Here is a 15,749-nt window from a genome sequence, read left to right as displayed (position 1 = left end):
TTTGTAAGGTCATGTGTTCACAAAGTGCATTTTCCCCAGGAGTAATGGGCTTATACCTTGATTCCCAGCACTTGAGAGGCAGAGGCAGGGGGATCTCTGTGAGTTTTCAGCCAGCCTTGTTTATATATCAGGTTTGAGTCCAGTCCTCGAGCTAAATAGTAAGATCCTGCCTAGAAACAAAGTGAAATAAAACAAAAAGCCCACAAAACCAAAAGTCAAACTAACAACAACAACAACAACAACAACAAATCAAAACAATAATAAAAGCGGGTTTTCCACCAGATCACAAATGAGTGGAAAGGAGACAAAGGTTTTATTGTTGCATTGTGAGGGTGGAAGGAACCAAACGCACGTCACACTTGGGTGGCCCTTGTTCCTCTGAGTCTCCTCACACCTGGAGAGCCATGGGCAAGACGACAAGCTGTGCCCAGCCCACAGAGAGCGGTGCTCCAGTCGCTGCCCACCGACGTGTGTGCCTGAGCCCCTGTGGCCCCTGGCAGGTCCTGAGTGCAAGTCCTGACCCCGGGTGGGGTAGGCGGAGGCCCGGCCCCGGGCTTTGCAGGTAGAGAAGAGCTTGATGCTCTGACAGCATGGAGCCTTGACCTCTACGGGTGGCAGGACCAAGATCGAGGTGTCACCAGCCCCCAGAACGTTGTCTGTGCCACGAAAGGGTAGATCGTGAGTGAGGTTGCTTTTGGTGACGCATCTGAAACATGAGTCCCCTCCCCCAGCCTTGCCCGTCCCTGACCATAGCGACTGAACCTGAGCACAAAGGGGCTGGCTACCGGATGTTCTATCTTGGATGGGGACCTGGGAACGGCCACTGTCTTACCTGGGACAAGGGACAGTGTCGCCGAGCATACCACTCCTGGCAGTACAGGCTGACCTGGATGCCCTGGCCCAGGAAGAGCAGGACCCACATCAGGACGTTCCAGGATGGACCCCTGTGACGGTCGTTCATGGTGAAGTTCAGCAGTCCTAGGGCAGGAGGCAGGCTGTCATTCCAGTTCCGGTCCTGAGCCCGGTCTCCTTCCTGCCCCGCCCCAGAGGAGATCTTCACAAACTCCTGAAGGTCTCCAGGGACTGGGAGTAATCTGAATTGCTCAGTGACCTCTGACCTCCTGAACCACAGGCTGTATTTCCCAGCCACACCGAGCTTTCGCCATCCCCTCCACATCCAGAGCGGCTCCCCGGGGGCCCTCAGGCATGCATATCGCCTTCCAGGGTCATCCAGACCCAGCTACTGCAGAACAGCGAGCAGCCCGGCCTCCTCCCGCCAGCTGCCTCCCCTCTAGGGCCACAAAGGCTGAACTCACCCCCGACCACGAGGAAGAGCATGAGCATGACGGGGTAGAAGAAGCCCAGGACAAAGCAGAAGATGTATTCATGCACCACCGCGGACACCAGGAACACTCCCAGCATGGCCACCCCGCGGGCCCTCCTGCCCAAAAGCTGGTGGGCAGGAAAGAAGCAGTGGGTCTCCCACAGCACTCTCAGAGAAACCCTCCCTTCCCAAAAAGCCAGAAAGGATGTGGGGTTTGGGGTCAGAGGGCCAGCCCTTTGCTGGGTACTGTGAGAACTGAGGCGTGTGCACAGCCCGTACCCACAGCCCGTCTTGATACACATAGCTGTACAGCCAGTCGTGGACCACCACGTTCCAGGTCCGGTAGTAGTTGGAGAAGGAAGTGGAGTTCCACCAGTCCTGGGGAAAGAGCGGTCGAGGTGAGACCTCAGGCCCGAGCTACTGCGGTTCCCCTCTCCTCCCGGTACCTGTATGCTCTGGGCGCTCTGCCACACTGAGACAGCAACACTCTCTCAGCCCCCTCTTCCAGCCTGGGGCCCCCTTCCACCCCCCCGCCTGGATCTGTCCACTCAAGAGGAAAGGATCTTATCACACCTTCCACACAAAGGCCCTCAGCCCTGGGTGCTTAGAGGTGCAGGCTGGCTTCATCCTCAATGCCCCCCCCCCCCCCTGTCCCCCACCCCAAGGTTTGCTTTAATCGCCAGAGACACGCCCCTCCCCCCCCCCCGCCGCCGCCCGCGCCCAGGTTCGCTTTCATTGGCAGAAACCAACAGCACAAGCAGGTGACACCCACCACACCCACCCTCTTCCCTTGGGACCCTTGGTCAACCTCCCCAGCTACGGCGCTCAGCTGGTCCCCGGTCCAGGCCGCACCCGGTAGAACATCCTGTCTCCGAATCGCAGCATCTCGGCGAAGGCGTTGAGCCAGCAGTGCAGGAAGGCGAAGAAGATGAGGAGCAGCATGAAGATGCCTAGCGGGCAGGACCAGAGGTGCAGCTGCAGCTGTGCAGCCTCGCTGCCCCGCAGTCCTGCAGCCCCGCAGCCCCGCAGCCCCACAGCCCCACAGCCCCGCTGCCCCGCAGCCCCACAGCCCCGCTGTCCCGCTGTCCCGCAGCCCCGCTGTCCCGCAGCCCCACTGTCCCGAAGCCCCGAAGCCCCGCAGCCCCGCAGTCCCACTGCCCCGCAGCCCCGCTGTCCCACAGTCCCACTGCCCCGCAGCCCCGCTGTCCTGCTGCCCCACAACCCCGCTGCCCCGCAACGCCGCAGCCACACAGCCCCGCAGCCCCACAGCCCCGCAGTCCTGCAGCCCCTCAGCCCCGCTGTCCCGCAGCCCCGCTGTCCCGCAGCCCTGCTGTCCCACTGTCCCGCAGCCCCGCTGTCCCGCAGCCCCACAGCCCCACTGTCCCGCAGCCCCGCTGTCCCGCAGCCCCACAGCCCCACTGTCCCGCAGCCCCGCAGTCCCGAAGCCCCGCAGCCCCGCAGTCCCGCTGTCCCACAGCCCCGCAGCCCCGCTGTCCTGCTGCCCCGCAACCCTGCTGCCCCGCAACGCCGCAGCCACACAGCCCCGCAGCCCCGACTGGGCTCTCTAGAGCCTTTGCCCAGCCAGGGGCCCAACATTTAGCGAGCACTCATTTATCCGCCGTGCATTCCTTTGCTTGTTTTTGTTTGTGACAGGGTTTCTCTGTATAGCCTTGGTTGTCCTGGATTCGCTTTTTAGACCAGGCTGGCCTCGAACTCACAGCGATCCACCTGCCTCCACCTCCCAAGTGCTGGGACTAAAGGCATGGGCCCACTACTGCCCGGCCCTTTTGTGCGTTCCTTAATTGACACGTTTGCCACTGGGCTTGGCACCTACACTAGGCCTGAAAATCAGAAGTACAGACTCACAGTGTCCCTGGCCTTTCGAAATTCACAATACTGAGACAGACACACAGAGGCTGAAAACCCATACCACGATCGATCGCAGTCAGGTGTAACGGGAACTAGTGATGGGGCCAACCAGTGGTGTCACAGGCATGTGATGGGGCCAACCAGCGGTGTCACAGGCATGTGATGGGGCCAACCAGCGGTGTCACGGGCATGTGATGGGGCCAACCAGCGGTGTCAAGGGCATGTTGATGGGGCCAACCAGCGGTGTCACGGGCATGTGATGGGGCCAACCAGCGGTGTCACGGGCATGTGATGGGGCCAACCAGCGGTGTCACGGGCATGTGATGGGGCCAACCAGCGGTGTCACGGGCATGTGATGGGGCCAACCAGCGGTGTCACGGGCATGTGATGGGGCCAACCAGCGGTGTCACGGGCATGTGATGGGGCCAACCAGCCGTGTCACGGGCATGTGACACAGAGCAAGGACTGAGTGGATCACTGTAACTAAAGGCTGAAAAAGTCTAAGGCAGCACCCATGCAGTCCCGGCCACTAGGAGGTGAGACAGGAGGATCATGTGAACCAAGGAGGCTGAGCATAGCCTGAGCAGCGTACGAAGGCGTTACCTCGAAGAAGTAAATAAGTATATGCAATAAAATAAAAATTAGGGGCTGGAGAGATGGCTCAGCAGTTAAGAGCACTGACTGTTCTTCCGAAGGACCCGGGTTCAATTCCTAGCACCCACATGACAGCTCACAACTGTCTGTAACTCAAGATCTGACACCCTCACACAGACATACATGCAGGCAAAACACCAGTGCACATAAAATAAAAATAAATAATTTTTTAAAATTCGAAGAGGAGAGGAGGGGGCAGAAAAGCTTTTCAGAGAGGAGCATCTTAGCCAGGAGCCTCCAATTCCATAGCTGGAAAGTGGAGAAAGGGCATTCCCGGCCCGGAAGCCCAGCTACTTGGGATAATGAGGCAGGAGAATTGAGTTTAAGGCCTGGGCAGAAGCTGTCCCGGAACCAAGCAAACATAGTCTGGAGGAGATGGCACACGCCTTTAATCCTAGCACTCTGGAGGCAGAGGCAGGTGGATCTCTGTGAGTTCGAGGCCAGCCTGGTCTACAAAGTGAGTCCAGGACAGCTAAGGCTACACAGAGAAACCCGGTTTCGAAAACGCAAAAAAACAGGGATATAGCTCGGGTGTAAAGCATTTGTCTGCCTTGTATGAGGCCTTAGGTTCACTTCCCCAGTGCAGAAGGCAGGCAGGCAACAGGCAGGCAGGCAGGCAGCAGACAGGCAGCAGGCAGCAGGCGGGCAGGCAGCAGGCAGGCAACAGGCGGGCAGGCAGCAGGAAGGCAGCAGGCAGCAGGCAGGGCTTTTGAAGCAGGGTCGTTGATGACTAACTTGTAGGAGTGACTTCATCTGAGCGGCACAACCAGGCCCAAGCCAGAGAGAGAAACTATGAGTGATGATGGGGGGCTGTGTTAGCGGGCTACGAGATGGTGGCAGTGTGAACACAGACAGGTTAGGAGATGGTGGCGGTGTGAACACGGACAGGCTACGAGATGGTGGCTGTGTGAACACAGACAGGCTACAAGATGGTGGCTGTGTGAACACGGACAGGCTACGAGATGGTGGCAGTGTGAACACAGACAGGTTACGAGATGGTGGCGGTGTGAACACGGACAGGCTACGAGATGGTGGCAGTGTGAACACAGACAGGCTACGAGATGGTGGCTGTGTGAGCACGGACAGGCTACGAGATGATGGCAGTGTGAGCAGGGACAGGCTACGAGATGGTGGCAGTGTGAACACAGACAGGTTACGAGATGGTGGCGGTGTGAACACGGACAGGCTACGAGATGGTGGCAGTGTGAACACAGACAGGCTACGAGATGGTGGCTGTGTGAGCACGGACAGGCTACGAGATGATGGCAGTGTGAGCAGGGACAGGCTACGAGATGGTGGCAGTGTGAACACAGACAGGTTACGAGATGGTGGCGGTGTGAACACGGACAGGCTACGAGATGATGGCAGTGTGAGCAGGGACAGGCTACGAGATGATGGCAGTGTGAGCAGGGACAGGCTACGAGATGGTGGCAGTGTGAACACAGACAGGCTACAAGATGGTGGCTGTGTGAGCACGGACAGGCTACGAGATGATGGCAGTGTGAGCAGGGACAGGCTACGAGATGATGGCAGTGTGAGCAGGGACAGGCTACGAGATGGTGGCAGTGTGAACACAGACAGGCTACAAGATGGTGGCTGTGTGAGCACGGACAGGCTACGAGATGATGGCAGTGTGAGCAGGGACAGGCTACGAGATGGTGGCAGTGTGAGCACGGACAGGAGTGGGCGCGTGTGTACACAGACAGGCTACGAGATGGTGGCGGTGTGAACACGGACAGGCTACGAGATGATGGCAGTGTGAGCAGGGACAGGCTACGAGATGATGGCAGTGTGAGCAGGGACAGGCTACGAGATGGTGGCAGTGTGAGCACGGACAGGAGTGGGCGCGTGTGGAAGGGATTCAGGGACAGAGCGAAGCTTTCCCAAGCAAGCCTTTCTCAGGGCAGGCCACAGCCTTTCCCCACCACGTTGATGTCCTCACCTGGCCCTGTGGCGTGCAGGATGGAGAGCAGCAAGGCACGGGTGCTAAAGGGTTCCCGGCTCATGTTGGCAAAGACCGGGACACAGAGGCGGCCCAGGATGAAGCAGGCATAGAGCACACAGCCCAGGGCCTGCAGACAGACCAGAGCGCACGGCCTTGGGCCCCTGCCTCCTCCCCATCCTCCCCAACTGTTTTGTTTTTCCCAAGACAGGGTTTCTCTGTGTAGCCTTGGCTGTCCTGGACTCCCTCTGTAGACCAGGCTGGCCTCGAACTCACAGCGATCTGCCTGCCTCTGCCTCCCGAGTGCTGGGATTACAGGCATGTGCCACCCCCCACCTCTAAGCCACCATGAGTCACAGCCGTCTACTGCCCCATCTTCTGACCTGGGCGAAGTTCTTGGCCACATAGTTCCACCTGATGCTGGGTGTCCTGCAGCAGTGATAGGGACACAAAATTTTCATCCTTTTGTTTGGTTTTTTGAGACAGGGTTCCTCTATGTTATCTTAGCTGTCCTGGACTCGCTTTGTAGACTAGGCTGGCCTTGAACTCACAGCGATCCGCCTGCCTCTGCCTCCTGAGTGCTGGGATTAAAGGCGTGCGCCACCACGCCCAGCGTGTGTGTGTGTGTGTGTGTGTGTGTGTGTGTGTGTGTGTGTGTGTGTGTGTATGACAGAGAGAGAGAGAGAGAGATTCTCAGCTCAGGCCTTCAGCCCTTTTTCTGATGTTCCCTCCATTGCACAGGCCTGAGTGGAGTCCCTGGGGTGATTGTAGTTGTGTGTGGGGGTATCTAGAACACTTTGGATTTCCCAGAGCAAACACAGTAAGTGTATGCTTACTTTGAGTGTCACAGAAGTGTGCCAGCCATACAGTTCCAGGGCTGTGGAGGACAGACCTCAGTGGATCTTTCAGTACAGTAGATCACAGGGATGTGGGGGACGGAGGAAGAGACAGCCTGTACCTTTTAGTGCCCGTGGGAGAAGGGCACCGCCCTTCCTAGGCCTGGGAGGAGGGCAGGTGGGTCTTACCTGGGGTATGTCTCTCTGTAGATGAGTGTAGGGCAGAAGAGAAAGTAGAGGTAGCTGGAGAAACTGGGGGCGCAGATACCTTTTCCTGGGCAGGAGTGAAAAGGGTGGGTTAAGGCGGGGAGGGCAGACAGAACTTTTGTAGTGACCAGGGGAGTTGGACTAAGGAGGGATCCAGGGTGTGCACTCTCAGTGGGGCTGAACCAGCTCCTTGCAGACCTGTGGCAGCCACGGTCCCCTTAGGGGCCCACAGCCCATTCTCCTTCCCCTCTGCCCTGGTTCCCTCCAGTCCCTGCCTTTCCAGATTGGGCCTGGGAGCTGGAAGGCACCAGAAGGTCTGGGTGACAGTGGTTCTCTCAGAAGCGGGCCTCAGAGTGCGCGTGACTAAGGCCTCGCAGTGCAGCTAAAGGACGGCCAGCTTGTGAATGGCAGGCAGCTTGGTGTCCTCCAGCTTAATGCAAGCAGCCAAGAGCGTCCAGTTCACAGGGGTCAGCGGACAGCTCACCTCTGACACAGAAGACTCCAGGCACTGTCTCTCTCAGGAAGGAGTAGCTTTTCATCAGAAATCTGACCTGAGGTGGGAGAGAGACCAAGCTGCTGTGTGGCTCTGAGAAATCACTTCAACCTCTCCGTACTCAGGCCAATTCAAGACCTGCCTGGCGGAAGCCCACGGTACATTGTTTCTCTGTGTAGCCTTGGCTGTCCTGGACTCACTTTGTAGACCAGGCTGGCCTCGAACTCACAGGGATACCCCTGCCTCTGCCTCCCGAGTGCTTAAAGGATTAAAGGCGTGCGCCACCACAGCCCGGCTGTTTTCTTTTCTTTTCTTTCTTTCTTTCTTTTTCTTTTTTTGTCATGACTTTGTAGCTTAACTCAGATAGTGTTGGGACCAAGAGTAAACGGGGACAGGGCAGTCTGCATCCCGCCAACCCTCAGACTCACAGTGCTACCCAGCGACTGCTTTCCTGTGCTTTTCTCAGAACTAGCTCGCAGGTTCCCAAACCGGGCTAGCTCCTCCCCTGCCAATGCAGTACCGGTGCCCACTCTCCGTGGACCTGGTCCCGGAGACCTCCCCCCCGCCCACCCCCGCCCAGGGTCCTCACCTGCTCAAAGACCAGCACGCAGCGCGAGGCGGGCGGGAGCTGGCGCTTCACCGCCACGTGAACCGGGAGGATGCAGAGCACGGCGGTGTGGGCGGCCAGCAGCGCGCAGCCCAGGCCGGCCCCCAGCATCCATGCGCCCCCGGCGCGCGGCCTGGCCCACAGCCGCAGGGTCTGGTAGGGCACTAGCAGCGTGGACAGGAACATAGGAACCCACGTCATCAGCGCCAAGGGCAGCTGTCCGAAGCTGAAGATGAGGAGGTCGAACTCCAGCATCAGCCTGCGAGGGCGGAACGGAGCAAACTGAGGGCTTTTGTTTACGCTTTGTTTCCAGACAGACAACTCTCATGTGCTCCTGTATCCCAACCTGGCCGTGAGCTCACTTGATGTAGCCGAGGATGACTTTGAGTTTCTATTCTTGCCTCCACCTCCTTAGCCCCAGGATTACAGGCATAGGTCACCTTGTCCGGTTCATGAAGTGCTGGGGTCAGACCCAGGGTTTCGTGAGTGCTAAGCAAGGTCTCGCCCCGCTCAGCTAGATCCCAAGCTAACTTCTCTTTGTGTAGCCTTGGCTGTCCTGCACTCACGTTGTAGACCAGGCTGGCCTCGAACTCACAGCGATCCACCTGCCTCTGCCTCCCGAGGGCTGGGATTAAAGGCAAGCGCCACCATTGCCTGGCAAGCACAGCCTTTCAAGAACCCTTAGTTGGCCGGGCATTGGTGGCTCCCGCCTTTAACCCAGCACTCGGGAGGCAGAAGCAGGTGGATTGCTGTAAGTTGGAAGCTAGCCTGGTCTACAAAGTGAGTCCAGCACAGCTAAGGCTACGCAGAGAAACCCTGTCTCGAAAAAACAAAAAACAAACGAACAAACAAAAACAACCAACCCCCCCCAGAAAACCCAACCCCCCCCTAAAAAAGAAAGGCTGTGCTTTTAGAGTGTTCAAGTGGGTCCCGGGGTTCTGCCCAACTCTGGCAGAGCAGACCCGCCCTTGCCTCAGAGACACAGTCCTGGGACAGGTTTGCTCTAAGTGACCTTTGGAGCCATGGGTCACTGTCAGTGCCGTAGAAGCCCTCAGGCCATTAGTGTGTGAGGAGCTCAGGTGAGCTTTGGTTTAATTTTTTGTTATTATTAATCTGGTCCTTCCAGAGTGTCTACAATTGCAGGCCTAGGCTAGTAAAGTGCTCTGTGCTCCTTGCTTGCCTGGGTGGACTTACTGGCGCTTGCTTGCCTGGGTGGACTTACTGGTGCTTGCTTGAACTCTCAGCTACCTCAGAAGCTGAAGCAAGAGGCCGGAAAGCCACCAAATTTTTTTTTATTTTTTTAATTTTTAGAAAAAAGCCAGGTGTGGTGGAGCATGCGAGGCCAGCCTGGTCTACAAGCGAGTCCAGGACAGCAAAGGCTACACAGAGAGACCCTGTTTCAAAAAACCAAAATAAATAAATAAATAAATATAAAAATAAATAAATAAATAAATAAATAAATAAATAAATAAAGGGTGGAAAGTCCTAGACTATCTAGGACATAGAAAGACCTTGTCTCAGGGCTAGAGAGATAGCTTAGCGGTTAAGAGTACTAACTACACTTCCAGAGGACCCAGGTTCAATTCCCAGCAACCACATGGCAGCACACAACTGTGTGTAACTCCAGTTCCAGGGGATCTGACACCCTTACACAGTCATACACTCAGGCAAAACACCAATGCACATAAAATAACATTTAAAAAGAAAGAAAGAAAGAAAGACCTTGCCCGAAGAAGAAAGAAGCAGCAGCAGCTTATTGTTAGGGAATAAGGAGAGACGGATCAGTGGCTAAGAGCTCTTCCTGGTTCAGTTCCGAGCACTGGGCCCACATGCTGGTTCACAGCCATCTGCAACTCCAGTTACAGGGGATACAGTCAGTGCCCCCCTCTGGCCTCTTTGGGCACATGTGATGCACAGACATACAGGCAAAACATCCATACATGTAAAATTAAATTTAAAAATTAAAATAAGCAGCCAGGCGTGGTGGCGCACGCCTTTAATCCCAGCACTTGGGAGGCTGAGGCAGGCGGATTGCTGTGAGTTCGAGGCCAGCCTGGTCTACAAAGTGAGTCTAGGACAGCCAAGGCTACACAGAGAAACTCTGTCTCAAAAAAAAAAAAAAAAAAAAAAAAAAAAAAAAAAAATTAAAATCAGCACTCGGGAGGCAGAGACTGGCGGATCACTGCGAGTTCGAAGCCAACTGGTCTACAAAGTGAGTCCAAGACCAGCCAAGGCTACACAGAGAAACCCTGTCTCAAGAAACCAAATAAAAAAATAAACAAATAAATAAAATTAAAATTAAAATGTGCTGGAGAGATGGCTCAGCGGTTAAGAGCACTGACTGCTCTTCCAGAGGTCCTGAGTTCAATTCCCAGCAACCACATGGTGTCTCACAATCATCTATCATGTGATCTGATGCCCTCCTCTGGCCTGTAGGTGTACATGCAGGCAGAACACTGTATAAGTAATAAATAAATAAATATTTAAAAAATAAAAAATAAAATTAAAATGTATGACTTATGAAGGTGAAATACGGAAATGGGTCTGAGGGTGTGCATTAGTTGGTAGAGAGCTCGCCTAGGATGCTGCGTGTAGCTCCTGGTTGAATCCCCAGCGTGGCGCAAACCAGGCGCTGTACCCCTGGAATCCCAGCACTCAAGAGGTGAGAAATAAAGCTGTCTATCAACTTCGAGTCCAGCCTGGGCTGTGAGATCACATCTCAAACAAAACGACAAACACTGGGAGCCACTTTAACAGCTGCCAGTACAGGGCTGCATGAACAAAACCCGGCACTTTTTTTTTTGTCACTGAAACCAATAGGTTGACACAGAAAGATAACAAAAATTGCTTGTAAAATCAGACACAGTGTCTCACTTATAAACACCTCCACGGTGTGGATCTTGTGGGTTCTTACAGACATATGAATATGTCTACAGCAAACTCAAACTATTAAACAAAACCCCACCAGGCCTGCTGGGCAGTGGTAGTGGTGGCACAGCCTTTAATCCCAGCACTCAGGAGGCAGAGGAGGGTGGATCTCTGAGTTTGAGGTCAGCCTCAGAGTGAGTCCAGGACAGCCAGGGCTACACAGAGAAACCCTGTCTCAAAACAAACAAACAAAAACCAACAACAATGAACGAAACAGCCAGGCCTGGTGGCTCACCATAATCTTAGTTGCTTGGGAAGGAGGCATCCACAGAAGGCTCAGCAGTTAAGAGACAGCCCAAGCCAGGTGTGGGAAGGGGTTAGGGTTAGGGGTGGGGGCGTGGCGGGGGCGTGGCGGGGGCGTGGCGGGGCGGGAAGAGTCTGATGAGGCCGCAGTCTCAGGAGGGACCTACCTGCCCTCGTCAATGAGGTCAATGGCCAGGGTACTGATGATCAAGACGCAGAGGCCTGCGATGAACATGTGGTAGATGGTTCGGAAGTGTTGCACCTCCATCAGCTCACTGGAAGGGGCGGGAGAGGAAGGGTCTGCAGCACCTGCACAGGAGCTCCGGCACTGTGAGCTCCTCCGGGAGGGATGTGGGACCCGGGGAGAGGGCGAGCCTGTGGCTGGGGCCTCTCCTCCTCCTCCTGACTTATCTCTCTCTCTCTCAACACCACCAAGGCGGAACCCTCTCCAGACCCTCCCAGCAGACCACCAAAGCCCAACTCACTCGAGCAGCGACTTGCGGATGATGAAAACTTTGCGTTTCCCAGGGGGCAACTCCCGGGTCCTAGATGGAGACGGTTTTCAGAACCGGGTCCGAAAGGAAGAAGAGACGCTGGAGGGCAGTGCCACGTGGAAGGTAAGAAGGAGGAGTAAAGGTAGGAGGGGAAGGTTAGGGTTGGGGGGCAGGCGGGGACGATCAGGAGAAAAGAAGTGAGGCTGAAGTCAGGGTCAGGACGGAGCAGCAGGCATGCCTGGGAGGAACACCTGTCTTGGGGGCCAGACTCACTTGCTCCTGGAATCTGGGATGGTGGAGAGAGGAGGGTTGTTTTGTTGGGGCTTAGCTTGCACAGCCTCCCACATGGCCTGGTCCAACAGCTCTGCCAACTGCCTCTGTGCTTGTTCCAGAAACTGGGTCTTCACAGCCTAGAGGGCAAAGCCAGGCTACAGCCTGCTGCTCCTCCCGACACCCATCTTTCCTTCACCGCCATTTACTGAGCTTCTCTCTGAACCATCCAAGTTGACTGCTGGGAACAGGATGCGGCAAGCCTGGCCCCAGAGCTGCCCCAACCTCTGTCTGGCTTCTTAGGGCAGCAATGAGAGTAAAGAGCTGCATCACACCGCTGGGGTGGCGGCGCACGCCTTTAATCCCAGCACTCTCGAGGCAGAGGCAGGCGGATCGCTGTGACTTCAAGGCCAGCCTGGACTGCAAAGTGAGTCCAGGACAGCCAAGGTTACACAGAGAGACCCTGTCTCAGAAAACAAAACAAAAGAGCCGCATCAGAAGCTGCTGTGGTAGCACACACCTGTGACCCCAGCTGTCGGGAGGAGAATGTGGGAGCCCAGTGAGTTTGAACCCATCTTGAGTGAGGAGGAAGAGTGACAGCGGGAACACGGGTGAGGGGAGGGCTGTCACTCCCTCGGTCAGAACTTGAGACAGGTCACCTCCAATCCTCAGTAGTGGGAAGAACTCACCAGCTGACTCTTGGTCTTTGCCCAAAGACCTATGTTCTGGTTTGGTTTTTGTTTTTCGAGACAGGGTCTCTCTCTGAAGCCCTGACTGTCCTGGACTCACTTTGTAGACCAGGCTGCCCTCGAACTCACAGCGATCCACCTGCCTCTGCCTCTGCTGGGATTAAAGACGTGTGCCACCACCGCCTTGTTAGCCTAATTACTTTTAATTCATAAGATGTAAACAAACCTGACAGATTATTTTAAACTTGTGGGTGGGGAAAGAAATCTAGGTTGGCATTATCCAAACAATGTTCCCAGACAATTTAAATGAAGTTTTAAAATATTTATACAAAAATTGGGGCTGGTAAGGTTGCCCAAGTACGTAAAAGCTTTTACTGAACAAGCCTTGTGATTCGATTTTGATCCTGAACCCGTAGTGGAAGGGAGAGAACTGACTTCTGAAAGTCACACAGGCACATGCATCACGTGTGCACAAACACATATACACATCACACAGACGTGTGTGCGCACACAAAGGCACACATACACAGAGACGTGTGCACACACAGAGACACACACATACACATACACGGAGACAATATACAGATCCCCACACTCAGACCCATACACAAAATATACACTCATCACACAGACATGTGTGCACACACACAAACACACACACCCCTACTATACTATATTACTACTGATAATTTTATTTATTTATTTTTTAAAAGATTTATTTATTAATTGTTTATACAATATTCTGTCTGCATGTATGCCTGTACACCAGAAGAGGCCACCAAATCACATTATAGATGGTTATGAGCCACTATAATGGCTGCTGGGAATTGAACCCAGGACCTTTGGAAGAGCAGTCAGTGCTCTTAACCTCTGAGTCATCTCTCTAGCCCTGATAAAAATTTTAAAAGAAAAGTCTTATCTTTGGTCTTTACTACATTTAGGCTTCAGTACTACCCTCCATTAGCCTTAATTCTAACTATGAACTTGGAAACTGTGTGTGTGTGTGTGTGTGTGTGTGTGTGTGTGTGTGTATGTGTGTGTGTGACAGCAGCCTGGCTGCTACCCTGGAACTCTTGCTGTAGACCAGGCTGGCCTTAAACTCAGAGATTCTCCTGCCTCTGCCTATTCGGATTAAAGGTGTGCACTAACACACCTGGGCAAATCTCTCTCTCTTTTTTAAAAATTTTTTGAGACAGGGTCTCTCTGTGTAGCCTTGGCTGTCCTGGACTTGCTTTGTAGATCAGGCTGGCCTGGAACTCACAGCCATCCCCCTGCCTCTGCCTCCCGAGTGCTGGCAAATCTTGTTATCATCTAACCAGTCCTTTCTAGGACCTGCCTATCCTTTTATGTCTTTTTACTTTCCCGTTCTCTCTCTCTCTCTCTCCCTCTCTCTCTCTCTCTCTCTCTCTCTCTCTCTCTCTCTCTCTCTCTCTCCTTGCCCCACCCCACCCCACCCCAGACAGGGTTCCAGCTAGCCAGGCTGGACTTGAACTCTGAGATCTGCCTGCCTCTGCCTCCTTGAGTCCTGGGGTTGAGGTGTGCGCCACAACCGCCTGGCTTACTTTATATTTCTTAGACAGGAACCTCTGTAGCCCAGGCTGGTTCAGAAGTTATTGTGTAGCCGAGGGTGACCTCGAACTTGTGACCCCCCCTGTCTCTGCTTCCCAAGTGCTGGGATTATAGCTGTATGCCATCACACCAGGTTTATGTGCTGCTGGGGGTCAAACCCAGTGTGATCAGCACTCCAGCCCCAGTCCAGGCCTGACCATTTTGACTTTTGTGACCCCTGACCTTTCTGACCCCTCACCTCCATATGTCGGGTCCATTGCACCAAGTCTGGGGCTCTGTGCGTCTTAGTGTCTCCTAGGAGGGAGAATCAAAAGAGATACGGGAGAGGGTGGAGTTAGGCTTTCTGTGTCCTCATCAACCTCTCTGCCCCCAGTCAGTATTTAGGATCCTGAGCAGAAGTGAAGGGGGCTGCAATCAGGATGTGACGTGAACAAGTTAAAATTAAAAACAAACAAACAAAAACAGGCCGGGCACGGTGGCGCACACCTGTAACCTCAGCACTCGGGAGGCAGAGGCAGGGGGATCACTGTGAGTTCGAGGCCAGCCTGGTCTACCAAGTGAGTCCAGAACAATCAAGGCTACACAGAGAAACCCTGTCTCGAAAAACAAAAACAAAACCAACCAAACAACCAAAAACCAAAAACAAAAACAAAAAATGGGAGGTGATGTGGGTAATGAGTGTGACCATTGGCAAGAAAGAGCCTGAGGCAATTGCTGCTGGAGACAGGGGACCCAGGAGACAGGACCCTTCACAAAGGCAAGGCTGCACTCTGAACACCCCTTTCCTCCCTTGCCGGTCTGGATGGTGTGGAGAAGAGGGCAGAAACTGCCTGCCCTGGCTTCCCAGGACAGCAAGAAGAAAGAACGTTGCTGAGCAGCAAGTTCCTCTCAGCCACACACCCACCTCAGGCCGGCCTGAGTGTCTGCTGCGGGGGTGAGGGGGGTGGGGGGATAGGGGGGATGGGGGTGGGGCTGGGCTGGGCAGCTCACCTTCTCCACAGGCTCCTTTCTGCCTCTCCTCTCCCAGCCCTTCTCTCCTCCGAGGCTGGGGTGCCTTTGGCTCCATGGTGCCAGTCTGGATGGCAGCAGGCAAAGCCTTGTCTGTCTTCTTCCTCCCTCCCTTCCTCCCTTCCTTCCTTCCTTCCTCAACCTACCTAGGGAGCCCTAGTCCCACTCAGAGATCTGATAGCTCCGGAGACTAAAGTCCTTTCCCGGAGCGGGCAGGAGGTTAGATAGGCTATCTGAAGGCTGTGTTTCTCAGATCCTGGCTGGGCTCTGCCTGTTGCATGTCACATCCCCTCTGCCCCAGCCACTGCGTCCGGCTTCCGGTCTCATTTTCAGGAGTGAATCTGTGCATGTGGTTGGGAGGGGGACTTTGCCTCCCTCAGTCTTATCACATAGTGTGGCTCCTCCTGGCTGTCTCTACAAAGACTGAAGGTCACGGGCAGGGGGAGGTGTAAAGGGGGGACTAGAAACATCCTCATGTACCTAGGATTCAGCCTTCTGAGGGCACGCGACGAAGCCTGTAGCTACATATGTGTAACATTTGTGACGTGTGTAATGTTGAGGTCTCTCGAGGGATTCTGGGCAGCAGGGCCCCTGGATGTCAGCCTCCCCTACACCC

At 54.7% G+C, this 15,749-nt stretch overlaps 1 protein-coding gene across 2 annotated transcripts; it reads right to left on the bottom strand.

Annotated features, from left to right (window-relative positions):
- Positions 1-303: 303 nt before the first annotated feature.
- Positions 304-15,246, bottom strand: Soat2 (sterol O-acyltransferase 2). Of its 2 annotated transcripts, XM_051160406.1 has the most exons (15): positions 15,116-15,246; positions 14,364-14,419; positions 11,871-12,007; positions 11,589-11,648; positions 11,271-11,378; positions 7,915-8,191; positions 7,317-7,383; positions 6,815-6,899; positions 6,173-6,218; positions 5,790-5,919; positions 2,177-2,274; positions 1,604-1,702; positions 1,317-1,452; positions 833-978; positions 304-656 (listed from the first exon to the last, which is right to left on the bottom strand). In XM_051160406.1, the coding sequence occupies exons 1-15, from the start codon at positions 15,189-15,191 to the stop codon at positions 606-608; spliced, it is 1,572 nt and encodes a 523-aa protein (XP_051016363.1). In that variant the 5' UTR covers positions 15,192-15,246; the 3' UTR covers positions 304-605. The 2 variants fall into 2 exon arrangements, with proteins under 2 accessions (XP_051016363.1, XP_051016361.1); XM_051160404.1 differs by lacking the exons at positions 5,790-5,919; positions 6,173-6,218; positions 15,116-15,246 and having other exon boundaries at positions 2,097-2,274; positions 14,364-14,571.
- Positions 15,247-15,749: the final 503 nt, after the last annotated feature.

The sequence above is a fragment of the Acomys russatus genome, chromosome 17 (genome assembly GCF_903995435.1).
Source record: "Acomys russatus chromosome 17, mAcoRus1.1, whole genome shotgun sequence".
NCBI classification, from domain to species: domain Eukaryota; kingdom Metazoa; phylum Chordata; class Mammalia; order Rodentia; family Muridae; genus Acomys; species Acomys russatus.
This window is presented reverse-complemented; position numbering and strand designations above follow the sequence as displayed.